General features: G+C 43.4%; 1 protein-coding gene across 1 annotated transcript in view; it reads left to right on the top strand.

Annotated features, from left to right (window-relative positions):
* CYFIP2 (cytoplasmic FMR1 interacting protein 2) overlaps window positions 1-16,850 on the top strand; it is a 116,488-nt gene that overhangs the window by 12,749 nt on the left and 86,889 nt on the right. The window contains exons 2-5 of the mRNA XM_012650394.1: window positions 5,011-5,145; window positions 6,641-6,730; window positions 12,645-12,722; window positions 14,520-14,621. Of these exons, the coding sequence (XP_012505848.1) occupies window positions 5,029-5,145; window positions 6,641-6,730; window positions 12,645-12,722; window positions 14,520-14,621 (387 nt within the window). The 5' untranslated portion in view covers window positions 5,011-5,028. The remainder of the gene's footprint in view (window positions 1-5,010; window positions 5,146-6,640; window positions 6,731-12,644; window positions 12,723-14,519; window positions 14,622-16,850) is intronic.

The following is a 16,850-nucleotide window of genomic DNA, read 5'->3' as shown; positions in this document are numbered from 1 at the left end:
GGTGTGGTCTGAAAGAACAGGAATAGAACTGGGAGTCGAGATATCCCATTTCTGCCCTACCTCTGCCACTAGCTGACCATGTGACCTTGAATGAAAGCCTTTGCTTCTCTGTAACACAGTGTCCTTCTCAGAACAACAGCAAAAATAACAAATGCCCTGTCAAATTTGCAGGATAGTTGTGATGAGAAAAATCAATGTGAAAGAACTATAGCATTAGGATATTTGTGCAATAATATCCTATAATAATAATAATACCTTCCTTTTTTGTAGGAGAATTGTTGCAATGTTTAATTCATCCACTCTGTTAAAAACTGGCTATAGATTAGCCGATGTTAAACAAAATTATAGGAAAGGCCATCGGGCTGAGTTCTGGCACTAGGCCCCAACAGACCAGACCAAACCAAAATGGAGTCACTCATGCCAAATGCCTCTTGATCAAACTGAAACTTTAAGGAAGCAGATAGATTCCCAAACAGATGAGTTCTTTCTGAAAATGAGAGATTCAAGTCTGCCTGAATCAGCATGATAAGGAAGTCCCCTCTGCTTTAATCCTTAGAAAAAGCAGATGTTAAATGATCAGCATTTTTTTCCCTATTGTTTTATTTCCTTGTTCCCACCTTACCAAACCCACTTTTTTGCTGTTGCCCAATGGGAGCTTTCATTCTATTTTGTGGGATAGAAGCTGCCCAATTCATCAGTTGGCAATAAAAGCCAATTAGATCTATACATTTTTGTAATGTCGCCTTTTGACACTAACATTTCCTGAATGCTTATTCTTTGTTGGCTACTGTGTTATGTATTCCACATGTTGTAAAGTTATATGATCCTCAGAATAAATCACTGAGGACAGGCACTATTATAAATTATCACCCATTTACAGGTAAGTTAAGAGTAGTTAAGTAACATGCCATGGTTCTATAGGTAATAAGTGGCAGATAACAGATTTGAACCCAAAACACAAGTTTATCCACTATGCTAGCCTAGTATTCTATTTCAGTAAAATATCTTACTTTTTTGTTTTCTTTCCAGAAAGTCAAACAGAAAATGACCATGTGAATCTTTTGCTTACAGAGTAGCAGGGTTCAGGGTGCGGGTGTCAGAACCTGCATTCCCAAAGCCACGTTCTCCTGGCACCAGTCCTGCATTTGTGGAACCATTCCCCTCTTGCTTGGGGTCTGCCAAGTCATCTCAGCCTGCTGGCCCCTAAAGCCTTTCTCCGAAGCAAATTGCCTGTGAGCCCAATGTTGTTACTACTGTCCATGAAACCAGACCACTGACTTTGAGTTTGTTATGAAGACATTGAATTTAAATCTGCCATGAATGCCCCACACTGACAAGTTGCAGCTGTGTTTGGTAAATGAAGCTCCCAGAACACTGTTAATTTTAAAATATTTTATTAATTTCTCTTCCAAAATGACAAAATGGTCACATGTTCATAGACTGAATTATTTTCATCTGGAAGATTGCATAACAGGCAGCACACTCGGGCAGAAAAGAAGTACGTACTTATTTTCATGTATACCTCCGTTCAAATTTCCAGAACATTTTTTTCTTCTGATTGATGGTGGATTTGGCAGCGACTTCCAGCACTTGAACTAAAATCTCTGATTTCCTTCTCCCTTAGGCAGTGAATGATCTGCAAACACTCACAGAAATCCATTAGAGAAGCTGTATTTGCAAGAAGAAAAGAAAGATTGCATTAACGTAAACAAAGACTCTTAATTTATTGACTTTGTAGGTTGTTCACCTATTAATTCTCTTCAAGGGAAGTGAAGGGGTACTATTGTGTTAAAGGGGAAAACCTTAAGGGTTATTTTGGCAAATGAGTATTTTTAAGTTTGAGAAGCCCAGAAAGAACCCAGTTATAGGAGAAAGAAGGGAAGTTGGATGAGAGCTGGGAGCATATAAACTGATCTCTAGGGGGGTTTATGGAAAATTTCAAGCATATATAAAATTGGGAAGAAAATACAATAAATCTCTACGTATTCATCATACACCATCAACAATTATTAACTCATGGCTGGTTTTGTTTCATCTATTATTCACTCTTCTCTCATCTAGTATTATTTAGAAGCAAACCCCTATACCATGTTATCCATATTTTGGTAAATACTTCTGGAATATAAGGACTCTTTTTAAAACATAACCTTGATATCATCACACCTAAAAAACACTATTTTCTTAATACTGTCAAATATCCAGTCAGTATTAACTTTCCAATTTTCTCATAAATGTTATAATTTTATTTTCATGGTTGTTTGTTTGAAATAGAACACGTGATAGTGTGTGTTAGGTATCTTTAAAATCTATGGCTTCCTCCTCCATCTCTTTTTTTTCCTTGCAATGTATTTGTTGAACACACTGAGTCATTTGTCCAACAGAGTTCGTCGTAGATTGTATTTTACTGATTGCGTCATTGGGGTGTTTTATATCATGTTCTTCTGCCCTCTGTATTTCCTTTGAATTGGTATCAAAGGCTTGATTAGATTTAGGTATTTTGTTTTGGTCCCAGCATTCTTCACAAGAGATGGTGTGTTCTTCCATCAAGAGGCACATAATATCTGAACCTCTGTTTGCTCATCTATAAAATGGGAATAATCATAGTACCAACCTTTGTAGGGCAGATGCAAGATTAAAATAGTCAAGTGCTCTGCACAGTGTCTGACACAGAGTAAAGACTAAAGAAACATTAGTTTCATCACTATTGTTTGAGTTAATGAAGAGAATTCTTAAGGCTTTGGAGGTTGTAGATCATTATGCCCAGTAAAACAATTAACCCCTCCCGTAAAATGGACTTAGTAGTAATGTAAGAAAGAAGACAGTCTTTTTTTATGGATTGGCAAGTGGTTTTGCTGTACAACTTAATGCCACACTGCTTAGGTGTGGAGAGGACCTGAAATTACCCTGGGAGGCCAGGCTTCTGCAGAGGACAAAGAGGGACATTACTTCTGAGCTCCGTGCGCCCTCACTGAATGTGGCCTTCACTGTTATCGTAGAACGTGACGTGACGGGAAGGTGTGTTTGACAACTCAGCGAACTGTGAATCTAGTTAGCTGCTCAGCGGTGGATGCTCAGCCCTGATCTGCCCTTCCCAGCCTTGGGCCAAAGGGGGATGTTAGTGTAGGGGCAGCGTGACTTCCTGACCTCTGCAGCTGTTTCAGCCCTTTGCAGCCCCTGGACCAAATTCTCCTGTCCATGGTCCTTTTCCTCCCTGATATCCCATTTCCTAAATAGCAAGGCAAACTCAACTGACAATCACAGGAGAAATTCCAGCCCTCATACCGTCTCACACCTCCCTGGGATCGGAGCTGGAGAGGGAGGGAGGGATTCTTGGACCAGTACAGTGGCCCTTCTCTTTGTGTCCTTCTTATTCATGTATATTTAAGGGTTGGCTTTATTAATCTTTTTATAAAACTCAGATTTTAGGTTTTTTTGTTCACCTCTACTGTTTGTATTTTGCTTATTTTTTTTTTCTGCGTTATTTCTGCTTCTGTAATTATCAATCCCTCTACCCTTGTTTCTGTGGGTTGATTTTTGTTCTCAAGATTTTTTTTTTTTTTTTTTTGAGACAGAGTTTCACTGTGTTGCCCAGGCTAGAGTGCCGTGGCATCAGCCTAGCTCACAGCAACCTCAAACTCCTGGGCTCAAGCAATCCTTCTGCCTCAGCCTCCCGAGTAGCTGGGACTACAGGCATGCACCACCATGCCCGGCTAATTTTTTCTATATATTTTTAGTTGTCCAATTAATTTCTTTCTATTTTTAGTAGAGACGGGGTCTCGCTCAGGCTGGTTTCGAACTCCTGAGCTCAAACAATCCGCCTGCCTCGGCCTCCCAGAGAGCTAGGATTACAGGCATGAGCCACCGCGCCCGGCCTTGTTCTCAAGATTTTTGAATGGAACATTAAGTTCATTTAGTTCCACTTTTCTTATTTTCTACTAAATGCATTTGAGACATTTATTAGTCTTGTCTACCTTTCAGTCCTAAATACTTTATCATTTCGATTTGAATTCTTCTTTAGCTATCAATAACCTTAAACGTGTTTTATAAATTTTCAAAGGCATGTGACTTTTTCTGCCATCATTTGCATTATCGATTTCTAATTTCATTGCATTATAATCAATGAATGTGACTTCTAGGCTGTCACTTTTAGAGGAAATTTATGGGAACCTGATTTATAGCCTAAATCATAATTAGTTTTCAATCAGTGTTTCATGCATGTTTGGGGGAAAACATTAGCATTCTGTTTGCTGGATGCTGAGTTCTTAAAATAGCAATTAGCTGGAGCTGGGCACTGCTCTGTTCAGATCCTCATCAGCTTCACTGCCAAAGTTACCATCAAAGCAGCTGCACTCTGCCAGGGTCTAAGACACAAAAATGTCCATTTACGGTTGACTTGTTTGGCTTACAAAACAGACCCAGGCCAAAGAAGATGATGGCTCTTCCATCTTTGCAAGCAAGGTTGGTTTGCAGGACTTGAGTTCTTTTAGTCCCAGCTCAAGTAGCCTAAAATCCTAGGCTCTGGTTTCCAGTTGATTATTGAAGCTGTCACGACCATGGATAATTGTGTTCTGCAGTAATTTCAGAATGGAACTCATAAATATCCTTCTGATGAACAAAAGGTGAGAGTGCTAACTGCGACCCATGTCCTAGCTTCCTGCATTTCTTGAGGCCCTTTGTCTTGGTCGTGTGGGCAGCACTCAACTTCTCTGAGCCTTGTTTTTTCTTCAGTTATGTGGATAGAGTACCACCTTCTGTGGTGACCACAGAGGGTCGTGGTGAGGGTCAGCCAAAGTCGTAGACACGAAAGTACTTTGTTAGCTGAAAAAAGATCCTTAAATATAAAAGGTACAGATTGAGTGGACCTTGTGAAGAAGAGGCAAGGGAAGTGGTCTCAATGTTTCTTAACCTATTTTATTCTCCAAAAGGAGCCTGAACATGGTGAGGTTGAGAGAAGTGTTTGGAGGCCCCTGAAATTCTCCATTGTCCTTCTCTTCCTTTCCCACGGTGCAGAATACAGAAACCGCAGCCATGACCACGCACGTCACCCTGGAAGATGCCCTCTCCAACGTGGACCTGCTCGAAGAGCTGCCCCTCCCTGACCAGCAGCCATGCATCGAGCCTCCGCCCTCCTCCATCATGTACCAGGTAACAAAAATAGCAGATGGCTCCAGGGGGCCAAGGAAATCTGGGGATCCTCCAAGAAGGTTTGCCCGGAGGCAGAGGGAAGAGGAGGTCTGCATCTAGAAGGTGAAGGCTCATGAGCTGATAGAGTCCCCTGTGCACTCGGGGAGCTGAGAGTGAGGAATAGATTAGCTAGTAGATGTATACCAGGACTGTTTCCCTCCCCCAGGGAAGTCTTGATGATCTGCTCCGACCCCAGATACCTTCCTGGCTGTTCCTGCTGCTGCACCAACCAAGATTTTGGCAGCTCTGACCTCATGAATTAAATATTGCAATTAAAAACCCCTAGAGCCTGCCTGGGTAATTACTTTTCCTTCATGTATGTGAAAAGAGCTCTGCAACTCCCCATAGCAGCTAATGGCCCAGGGAAGCTGGTCACAGTTGTTTGCTTTTGCCTAAGAGAGTAGTGCTTGCGATAAACCACTATCAGATTGTTCAAAACCATGATCCATCCGGGCGTGGGGGGGTTGGGGGTTGGGGGTGTCCATGAAGCTGGAGTCAGCCTTGCAAATAGTCCCTTGTCTGGTTGTGCCAGGCCAGATGCCACGTTAAGAAAGGAAACGTTAATCTGAAATTTTTAGCTGTATTTGACCTTTTGAAAGTTCTTGGACTGCTAAAGGAGAATAAACATAAATGCATAGTATATTTTTAATTTCATTAAGTGGTTAGATTTATTAAGCACATGCTTGAAGGCTCAACTCATAAATTTGGTTTTCACATCTTCTAACCAAAATTAAATTTTTAATTATGTAATTATTATTACAAGCAATACAAAAAAGTATAACAAATAAGTTTCCCTATAACTATGGCTATGTATATATTAATATCTTTTTACCAAATATACATATATATATGTTTTTACCAAAAGATAATCATCCTGTGTATATATGGCTCTATGAGTTGGCTTTTTAAATTAAAATTCGTTATGGGTATTTTTCCATGACAATACTACAATACTACCACGTTATGTTTAACCACATCATGGTACTAAGAAGTCCATTTATGGATACATTATTGTTTATTTAGCCTTTTGCTGTTGATGGACGTTGGGTTGTTTACAGTTTTTTTTTAGTCACAAAAAGTGCAACAGTGATTATTCTTGTATATACGTATCTACACCCTTGGGTAAATATATCTGGAACTGCTGAATGAAAGTGATGAACATCTTAACTTTTAGCAGGTATTTGGGCCTGTGGAGTTTAAGCATTTACTCCCGAAGTCCAGCCGAGTAAACCTGAGTACTGACGGGAAGCAGACGCAGGCCCTGTCATCAGCCTGCTCCTGCCCACTGTGATTAAGAGTGGGATTTTGGGGATGGGGCAAGAGGAAAGGTGATATAGCAGTAGGTTTCCACAGAGAGCTGGTGGTGTTTATTGGCAGCGGTTTGTTCCCTGGACACTCAGCCACCTTGTGGACCTGTTTTCCAATAACCAAATGTTCCTGTCCTCTAATTCCACAGGCTAACTTTGACACGAACTTCGAGGACAGGAATGCATTTGTCACGGGCATTGCAAGGTACATTGAGCAGGCCACGGTGCACTCTAGCATGGTAAGTCTCTGACTCACGTGTGCCTGCTGGGGCGGGAGGGGCCATGGGCCACGTCTCATTCCAGGGGCATGTGCTCAGCCACTCTGAGACCCCCCTGCTTCAGTCAGACCCATCTGCTGAAGCCCATTCTCACATTCTGCCCCATCCCGCTCTCTCAGTGCCCAGGAACATCCTGTTCCCCTTTATCTTCCAGTTTTGCAAAACCTACTCACTCTTAGGCCCAACTTAATCCCCACTCTCACTTCCCTGAGCTCCTATAGCTTTTTGAGTTAACATGTGATTAGATCCTGCCTTGTCTTAATACTTTATAGATTACTGAGTGTGTGGAATTTTGTCTCTTGAGCAAAGCAAAAGTTGCCTCAAAAAAGGTACACTGGCTTTGGCTTTGGAATAACACAGTTATTGACTCGAGGAAGCTGATGGCCTATATCATTTGCTAATGGGGCCAGTTATTATTTTCTTTCTTAGGATCTGACCCATCTGTGGGGAGATCATTCACTTCCCTCTTGGGATTTCATCGATTTTATTCTCAGACAATGCCAAAGTTTGAAGAATTTTGAATTCCTCGTTTGTAGGCTCTGCCTGTGGCTCAATAAACCTTTCTAACTATATGTCTTCGTTCATTTCGTGCTGCTATAACAGAATACCACAGACTGGGTAATTTATAATGAAGAGAAACTTACAGGCTCATGATTATGCAGGCTGGAAAGTTCAAGATTGAGGAGCCGGTATCTGGCGAGGGCCTTCTTGCTGTGTTCTAACATCACAGAAGGTATCACGTAGGTGAGGTGCCTTCCGAACTCTTCCTTTATAAGGAACCCACTCCCGTGATAACAGCGTTAATCCATTCATGGGAACAGAGCCCTCATGACCTGATCACCTCTTAAAAGTCAAATATGGGCCGGTTCTGATTCTCAGTGGGTCAAGTTGGAAATTGACAAGCTTACCATTTATTGAACACTTTTTCTGGGTGGATATTTTAGAAGCATTTTCTCATTCACTGCTCACACCAACCCTGTGAGGTAGGTTCTGTTATAACGTCCATTTTGCAGATGGGGGAAACTGGATCCCAGAAAAGTTAAGTAACTTACTCAGGGTCCTGGTGCTGACAGGTGACAGATCTAGACCCAGGTCTGTCTGACTACAAAACTTGTGCTCTAGACTATGCTTTGCAGACATTTGTGAATGCACAGAGTTAAGGGTAAACGTCATGGTAAAGTTCAAAGGTCTATGTTTTTGAAAGGGCCTTGAGAGAGTCAGAGAAAGCTTGATGAAGGAAGTGGTTTTTGAGTGAATCTTGTAGGAGGGTAATGATACGTTATAGATGTACAAGGTCTGTCTGGAAATTACGCAGCCATTGTTATTAATAAGATAACGAGAACAGTTTACGCAGCATCAATGCAGCCAAGGAGAGTGGACTGGGATGCAGATGCGTGAACAATGACAACTTCACGGTCCTCGTCAGTGGGGCACTAGATGCCATTGAGTGAGCATGTGTACTGTGTGGCCGTCGCATTCAAAAATGACTGAGCAAGCAGAGCAATGAATCTGCATCAAATTTTGCGTTAAGCTTGAACATTCCTCCACGGAAACTGTTTGGATGATTCAGAAGGCTTTCGGGATGAAGCAAGGAGCGCAGCACAAATGAAAGTGTGGCACAAATGCTTCAAAGGTGGTCAAGAATCTGTTGAAAGTGATCCATGTTCCGGAAGGCCTGCAACAAGCAGAACACCTGAGAATGTTGAACAATGCAATCAATGAAAGGTCCCAAGGTGCCTAGTTTGAAGAGGAGTGTGAGGTGTCATTGTCCTATATACAGTGTTTGTTGCATCTTCTTCAATAAATGTCTCCATTTTTCGTAGTACATGACTGGATACTTCCTGGACGGGCCTTGTATCGTATCGCACTTTAAAATATATGTAAGGTATTCTCATCATACATGATGTTATTGGAGCCTCATTTGTGACTTGCAAAGGGATCATTATACCCATTTTAGGGATGAGAAAACTGAGGTCTAGAGAAGTTCATAAGCAAGTTGCTCATGATTCCACAACTAGTAAGTCACAGGATTGGCCCTAAAATCCAGGGCTGACCCCCAGTCCTGATCTCTTCCCACTGTACTCTACCGTCTGACATAGTTATTAATAGAATTTTATGAGTCAGAGCTGAGAATGGAGGTGGAGGGGAGCAGGTGGAAGAACCAGCACGAGCAAAGGCACAGAGGCAAGAATTTTCAGGGACTGACTGGGTTTGGACTATAAGGTACATATAGGGAAATGGTTTGTAGTATTAATGGAAAGTTAGATAAGGGTCAGTGCATAGAGGGTGTATTAGTTTGCTTGAGCTACCATCACAAAGTGCCACAGACTGGGTGGAAAACAACAGACATTTATTTTCTCGCAGTTCTGGAGGTTAGAAGTCCAAGATCAAGGTATCCATACATCTATAACAGTTTCTCCTGAGGCCTCTGTCCTTGGCTTGCCGATGACTGCTTCCCACTGTGTCCTCACCTGTTCTTTTCTCTATGTGCACACATCCCTGAACTCTTTGTGTGTCCAAATTTTTCCTCTCTTTGAAAGGACATGAGTCAGATTGGACGAGGGCCCATTCTAATGACCTAAAGACCCTGTCTCCAAATGCAGTCACATCCTGAGATACTGAAGGTTAGAGCTTCAACATGGGAATTTTGGGGCTACGTAATTTAGCCCATAACAGAAGGCTTTAATTTAGTGAATAAAAAATCAAAACAATGGAAAATCTTCATCCCCAGGAGAGATGTGAACAGAACCCTGCTTAGGGGATAAATTTTATTTGTTAGTATGTATAGAATGAGTTGTAAGTAGGAGTGAATGGGGTAAATAAGTCAGTCCAGATAAAATTGTCTACAGGAGAGGCATTAAAGTCTGAATGAAGGGGATGGCCCTGGGGTGGCTACGAGGATGTAGGTGTGCGAGCCCCTGGAGGTGAGCTCCACCTGGCTCAGCAGTCTGCTGGGACCATGCTCACGGAGTTCTCCCAGACGTACTGTACCAGGTCAGGGACACCAACAGGGAAGTCAGAAGGAGAGGCTGGTCTGGAGGGTGACAGTATTCATTTCTATTGTCGCTCTAACAGATACAGACTGTCACCAATTTAGTGGCTTAAAACAACACAAAATTGATTTGCTTACATTTCGTTAGGTCGTAAGTCCAACATAGGTCTTATTTTGTTAAATAAAATCAAGGTGCCAGCAGGGCTGTGTTCCTTTCTGGAAGCTCGAGAGAAGAATCTGTTTCCTTGCTTTTTCCAGGTTTTTTCTAGAGGCGTGGCTTATGGCCCCCAGCCGGCTGGCGGCCACATCGCCCTGCCCTCTGCTTCCATCTTCCCATCTCCTGCCCTGACTCTCCTGCCTGCTTCTTTCACGTATAAGGATCCTTGTGATTACATTGGATTCACCAGGATAATCCAAGATAACCTCCCCATCTCTCTATTTAATCACATCTGCAAATTCCCCTTTTCCACATGAGGTAATGTTGAGGTACTGGGGATTAGGATGCAGACCACTTTGGGGGGCACTATTCTACCTACACAGGGATACTATTGATCTGGTTTAGACATGAGTCATAAGTAGGGTGTACTGTTCACATTCCTGGATAACACCAAAATCTCACTTCAGTCAACAGTTTCTACCTAGTACCTTGCCCGATCTCTCCAGAGTAGCTCATTAGCAACAGGTGAGTTCGTTAGGTGCTCATCTTCTTGTATTTCTCCTGCCCACACTTGGGCAAGGCGACTCTCTCAAAGGTGAGGACAGCCAGAGAAAAGAGGAGGAGATAGTGCATAAACCACACAATTGACTAAGTACATGGAAGAGTTGAGGGTTCTTTGCTGGGGATGAGATGGGGGCTGAGTGAGTGCTGAGAGAGAAAATCTGTCACTACAGCCCTGAAATTTGAACCAGACTCACATTGGGTTTAAGTCATGGACTTACAGAACGTTAAAAATGCAAAGGAACTTAGAGATCCTCAGTCCTGCAGCTATCAACCTGGGCTGCAAAGGGAATCCCCTGGGGATTGTTAAAAAATGACCAGTCCCTGGACCCCCACCCCCAGGGATAAAATATTCAGTTAGTCTGGAGTATGGCCTAGTCATCACGAGTTTTCAGAGTTCCCCAGGGGACTCTAATGTGCAGCCAGGGTAGAGAACCAATGATTTAGGACAAATCTTTACCTCCAAATAAGGAAACCATGACATTTGCAAGTTAAAAGATGGGCCCACGAAGAGCCAGGACCAGAACTCAAGTCTCCCAAGGCCCCACTCAGGGCTCTTTCCACTATACCACCCTGACCTCTACATTCCAGGCATAACTGTACTGCACATCTGGCCGATGGCCAGCCAAACCCTCTGCAGGGCAGAGTCCACGTCCTGCTTGTTCGCTGCCCTGTTCCCAGCACACAGCAGAGCCTGGGACCCATAAATGCTTATAAAACATTCGTCGAATGAATGAGTTGGCGTTGCACCTACTGGTGGGCGTTTAGTTTGGTACTAAAAGTAAACACATGTTTCTTACATGCCTGTTACTTCCCCCTTTTGACACGTGTTCTGAGGCCGCAGGAGACCCACACGCTTGATGTTGGTTCTCTCTGGTCTCAAGGACAACATGTTACTGATTTAACAAGTTCTCTAGATTAGGAATTGAAAGTGTGACTTGTCAGTGACATTCGCTAATGCAAACAGAACTGTTACAAGTAAATTAAGTCTGATCTTGTACTAATAAGATATTGTGAAATAGATATGTGGATTTAAAAATAATAAGAGTTCATTTCTATATAGACACAAGCATTTACAAAGGGAGATGGCCCTGTAATATTATTTTTTATTGTATTTTCGAGATATACTATCTATAACATAAAACCATTTAAAGTATACAGTTCTCTTAGGTATACATCTAGGAATGGATTTGGTGGGTCAAATGGTAACTCAATGGTTAACATTGTGTGGCACTGCCAAACTGTTTTCCTAACTCACTTGCAGATTACCTAGAGAGTGTGCGCGTGTGTGTATGTAATCCTTTTAATTCTCATAAAATTCTGTGAGATTATTATCATCATCATTTAGCAGATAACTAAATGGAGAATTTTAGGATAAGTGACTTACAGTAGGCTAAAGGGCTAATAATGAATCTGGGATCTGAGCCCAGATATTCGGACCCCGAGTTAAGGGCTCTTTCCACAGTAGTCTTTACTCGCTGGGATGAGTCATCACCATATTCTTCATGTTCATTCTCCACGTTGGTTTTGCCATCTGCTCTACTTTTTATTTTTCAAAAAATTGATATTAATCATCTTCCCACTCATGAAATAGTAACATGGGCTTTCGTACAAGTGTGAATGTTAGCATCTATAGGGTGTAAAAAGTCACAAAATAATTCAGCCCCGGTGTGTGCTGCACCAAAATTTTTTCAATACATAATACATGTTCATAATTATTCCTGGTTTTTTGTTGTTTTTTAACTATCTACTGTATATACTGTTTTGCTACTTATTTTCTTGCTAATATTATATCGGGGACACACTTTGCTGTAGGAAAACATGGATCAGCCTCATTCTTTCAAGGTGGCCATCCATCTGTTTGAAAAATGTGGCCTGGTTGTGGAGTCCTTGGGTGTCTGATGAGGATGATTTAGTTGGGTTCTTCTCGAACTTACCATGCCTGTGAGTCATCTGGGCACTTTGTTGAAATGCAGATTGTTATTCCATAGGCCCAGGGAGGGGCCTGAGAGTCTACATTTCTAATAAGGCCTCTGCCCACACCCCCACGATGCCCATGCTGCTGGTCCCCAGACCACACTGAGTAGTGAGGGTCTCGGGGGCTGTTGAGAAGCCTAGTGGCACGGGCGTAGTTTCTCCCTGCTGAGGATGTTTTGCTCTTTCAGAATGAGATGCTGGAGGAAGGACACGAGTATGCCGTCATGCTGTACACCTGGCGCAGCTGTTCCCGGGCCATTCCCCAGGTGAGACTTGCTGTGTGTCTCTCTTGCCCCTCCAGGGGGCGTTACTACCCCCTACCCCACTCCCAAACCAGAGAGCTGAGCTTTTCCAGGTGGCAGGGTGTGAAGCAGGGCCTCTTATCCGAGGGAGGTCACTGAAGACATTTAGAGAGCTTCCTACAACGCTGACAAGGACCCATGCCCAGCCACTTAAAAAACATTTGTTCAATATATTAATATTTTATTTCAAAAGCAGTAAATACCAGCTGTATGGTACCCACACCAGAAAGCAAGATAGCCCCACTTCCTCACCCCCACCACCCAAACCCACGTCCCACCATGGCGTAATCGCTATGAACACTTAGCTACGTATTCTTCTAGATCTTTTTCCTGGCATGAATATTATATTGTAAATTATTGTTATTTATAAAAGTGCATTGTTTATTTATCTTGTTCTGGCAATTTTTTTCTACTTAATTCTTTTTTATTTCCTTTTTTTTGAGGCAGAGTCTTGCTCTGTTGCCCTGTGTAGAGTGCGGTGGTGCCATTGTAGTTCACTGCAACCTCCAACTCCTGTGCTCAAGTGATCCTCCTGCCTCAGCCTCCCAAGTAGCTGGGACTTGTAGACACACACCATGATGCCCAGCTAATTTTTCTGTTTTTAGTAGAGACAGGGTTCCACTCTTGCTCAGGCTGGTCTCGAACTCCTGAGCCCAAGCTATCCTCCCTCCTTGGCCTCCTAGAGTGCTAGGATTACAGGTGTGAGCCACCGCGCCCGGCCCCAACACAGGTATTTTTATTACCATCGTCATCATATAATTATTGGGTCCCATTGTAACAAAATCAACAAGCTACAGGTGTGTAAAGTAAACAAAAACTATTCCTCCCCCTTCCTCCTAGTTCTAGTCCCTAGCAATAAGTACTATTGACAGTTTGGTTTACGTGCTTTCAGATTTTCTATGCCTGTATTATATGTGAACACACACACACGGTTTTGTTTTGCTTAACAAAAATGGGAACAAATTACACTTACTGTTCTATGACTTTTTTTCACCCATTCGTTTATGGTAGTTTCTTTTCATGTCAGTTCACATAGATATGTCTCATTCCTCTTAACATGATATCATATGATTGTATGATAGTTTGTCCATTTAATGAGCTGATGGATATTTAGCATGTTGCTGCCATTTTAGGAATTTCTAAACCATAGTGTGAAGAATGTCCTTGTGCTTCCCTTCACTTACTCTTCGAATTTGGCCTACCTAACGACACTCTTTGCATGTGTCTTGTGAGAACATCTGCCGTGGGACTCTGATGTGCGCACTGGCTGAAAACCACTGGGCAGGGCAATGGGTGTCTTGATGGACATGTCTTCCATTGGCCAACAGTGGCCTGTGTGTGGCTAGGGAAGCCTTGTCCCACGTGCATCCTGAGCGATGGACAGAACATTTCTCGGTTTAGATTCTGGCCAGGTGTCTCTGGAGCAGGGTCAGGGAAAAGGCTGAAGGAGGGAGAGCTTGCAGGTCAGCGTGGATGTGTGCACAGCTCACAGACGGGGCACAGAACAGAGAGAAAGGGAGGTGGGTTCTGTTCTCGGGACCAACTGGTTTCTTTTCTGCAACCAGTCTCTGGGGAGTATTTCTGCCCGCTGACAGACTGGTGAGACAAGGGTGACCCCAGCCTCCTCTCACTAGGGAGACCGTGTCAGTTATCATCCAGAATGAGAGTGTAAAAGGGCCCTCTTAATAAGATGACAGGTGAGAACGAGGACTGCCTGGGCAAAGCAGCTGTATGAACCCCACCCGCCACCTCCTCCCACAGGTAAAATGCAACGAACAGCCCAACCGAGTGGAGATCTACGAGAAGACCGTGGAGGTGCTGGAGCCAGAGGTCACCAAGCTTATGAAGTTCATGTACTTTCAGGTGAGGGGGAGGGGCAGATGTACATGGGGAGGCTTGAAAAGGCCCCTGCTCTCTGGCCACTGTCGTTTGGAGTTTAGTGCAGAGTTATTCATTCAGTAGATATTTTTTGAACATTCCCTGCACATCCCTGGGTGAACAAGACAGACAAGCCACACCCCCCTCACAGAATTTACACGTCCTAGTGAGTACGTGAGTGTGTTTTGGGTAGGGAGAGAGACAGACGGTAAGCAATACACAATAACGTTAGGGGTTCAGAGCATAATATGTGCTGTGAGTAAAATAAAATTTTTAATAATTCTGGGTTACGGAGTATCTGTGCTGTGGGTGCTGCTTTAGAGATGGCCTCTCGGGGTGGCATTGGAGCTGAGGTCTGTATGATGAGAGAGAGGCTGGCCCGTGATGGCCAGGAAGAAAAGGGTTCCAGGCAGAAGGTGCTGCAGAGGCAAAGTGCTGAGGCTGGAAGGAGCTTGACCTGTTTAAGAAACAGAAGGAAGCCCGTGTGCCCTGCCGATAGGAGATGGGAATGTCTGGGGGAAGGTGTCAATGCCAAGTGCAGCCTGGATGGGGAGCGCTGCCTCTGGGGGCGGAGAAGCCCAGGTCTAACCCCAGCTCTGCCACTCTCTAACTGTGCGTCCTGTGAATTATTTAACATCCCTGACACCTTCAGATTTCTCACCTTGGAAACGATGCCTACTTCACAGGTTTCCGGTGAGTACAGATGAGGTCTGTTTGTCAAGAACCGATCAGAGCAGTTTCCACAAATCGCAGCTGCTGTTACTAGCATCACGGACCTGCCTTCCAGGAGTGTGAAATCTCTTTGGGAAGACAGGAGATGAGAGAGAACAGCCATCTAGAAATTGTTGAAGTGCTAAACCGAGGGCCTCCTGATGAGAGGCGTTTATAGAAGGGAGGATCTGGAATAATTCAGAGCTCTGCTGTCCGGCGCCATAGCCATGAGCCGCATGTGGCTATTTGCGTTAGTTATAATGAAACCAAATAAAAAATTCAGTTCTTCAGTAGCACGAGGCACCTTTCAAGTGCTCAGTGGCCACACGTGATGAGTGGCTCTCCTACCGAAGAGTGTGGATATGGGATATTTGCATTATCGCAGAGAGTTTCATTGGCCTTTGGCTCTGGAAGGAGGAAGAGTGCCTGGTCTGGTCGTTGAAGGACAGCAGCGACCGGCTGTCGGGTGCCTCAGGCCGGTGGAGCAGAGCAGAGCTCACGTCTGGGCAGTCATTTCTCCTCCCTCCTCGCCCGCTCTGTTCCTGCTCTTCCTCCTCCTCCCTCTCTCTCTCGTTCTCTCTGGTACTATAGGAGCCTCTTTTTGTTGTGGTTGTTCAACCGCTGTTTAAAATTTTTGATAACAGCCTTGTTGAGATATAATTCACATACCATGCAATTCACCCATTGAAAGTGGACGATTAAATGGTCTTTAAAATAGTCACAGAGTTGTGTATCCATCATTACAATCCATTTTAGAACATCTTCATCACCCCAAAAAGAAATCCCCGACCCTTTAGCCACCACCCCATAATACCCCCATTTCCTCCCTGACCCCAGCCCTAGATCGTCACTAATTTACTTTCTATCTCCGTGGATTTGCATGTTCTGGACATTTCATGTAAATAGAATCATGTAACGTGTGGCCTTTTGTGTCTGGTTTTTTTTGTTGGCATGGTGTTTTTAAGGGTTATCCATGTTGTAGCATGTGTCAGAACTTCATTCCTTTTAATGACTGTATACTGTCCCATTCTATGGCTACACCTCATTTTATTTTATTTATGCATTCACCAGTTGATGGACATTTGGGATGTTTTTACTTTTGGGCTGTTATGAACACAACTTGAACGTTCGTGTACATGTTTTGTGTCGACGTGGGTTTTCATCTCTCTTGGGCAGATACCTGGGATGGAATAGCTGGGTCGTACAATCACTCCACCTTTAAACACGGTAGCTCTTAACTATTCTCTCACTTCTGTCTTTGCCCCCTACAGTCTGTTCTCACCACAGCAGCCACTGTGACCCTTTAAAACTGCGGTCCCCAACCTTTTTGGCACCAGGGACCAGTTCCACAGACTGGGGTGGGTAGGGGGATAGTTTCGGGATGATTCAAGCACATTACATTTATTGTGCACTTTATTTCTATTATTATTACATTGTAATATATAATGAAATAATTATACAGCTCATTATAATGCAGAATCCAAAGTCGCCGCTGATGTGGCA

This window comes from Propithecus coquereli, unplaced genomic scaffold (genome assembly GCF_000956105.1).
Source record: "Propithecus coquereli isolate 6110/MARCELLA unplaced genomic scaffold, Pcoq_1.0 Scaffold322, whole genome shotgun sequence".
NCBI classification, from domain to species: Eukaryota; Metazoa; Chordata; class Mammalia; order Primates; family Indriidae; genus Propithecus; species Propithecus coquereli.
This window is presented reverse-complemented; position numbering and strand designations above follow the sequence as displayed.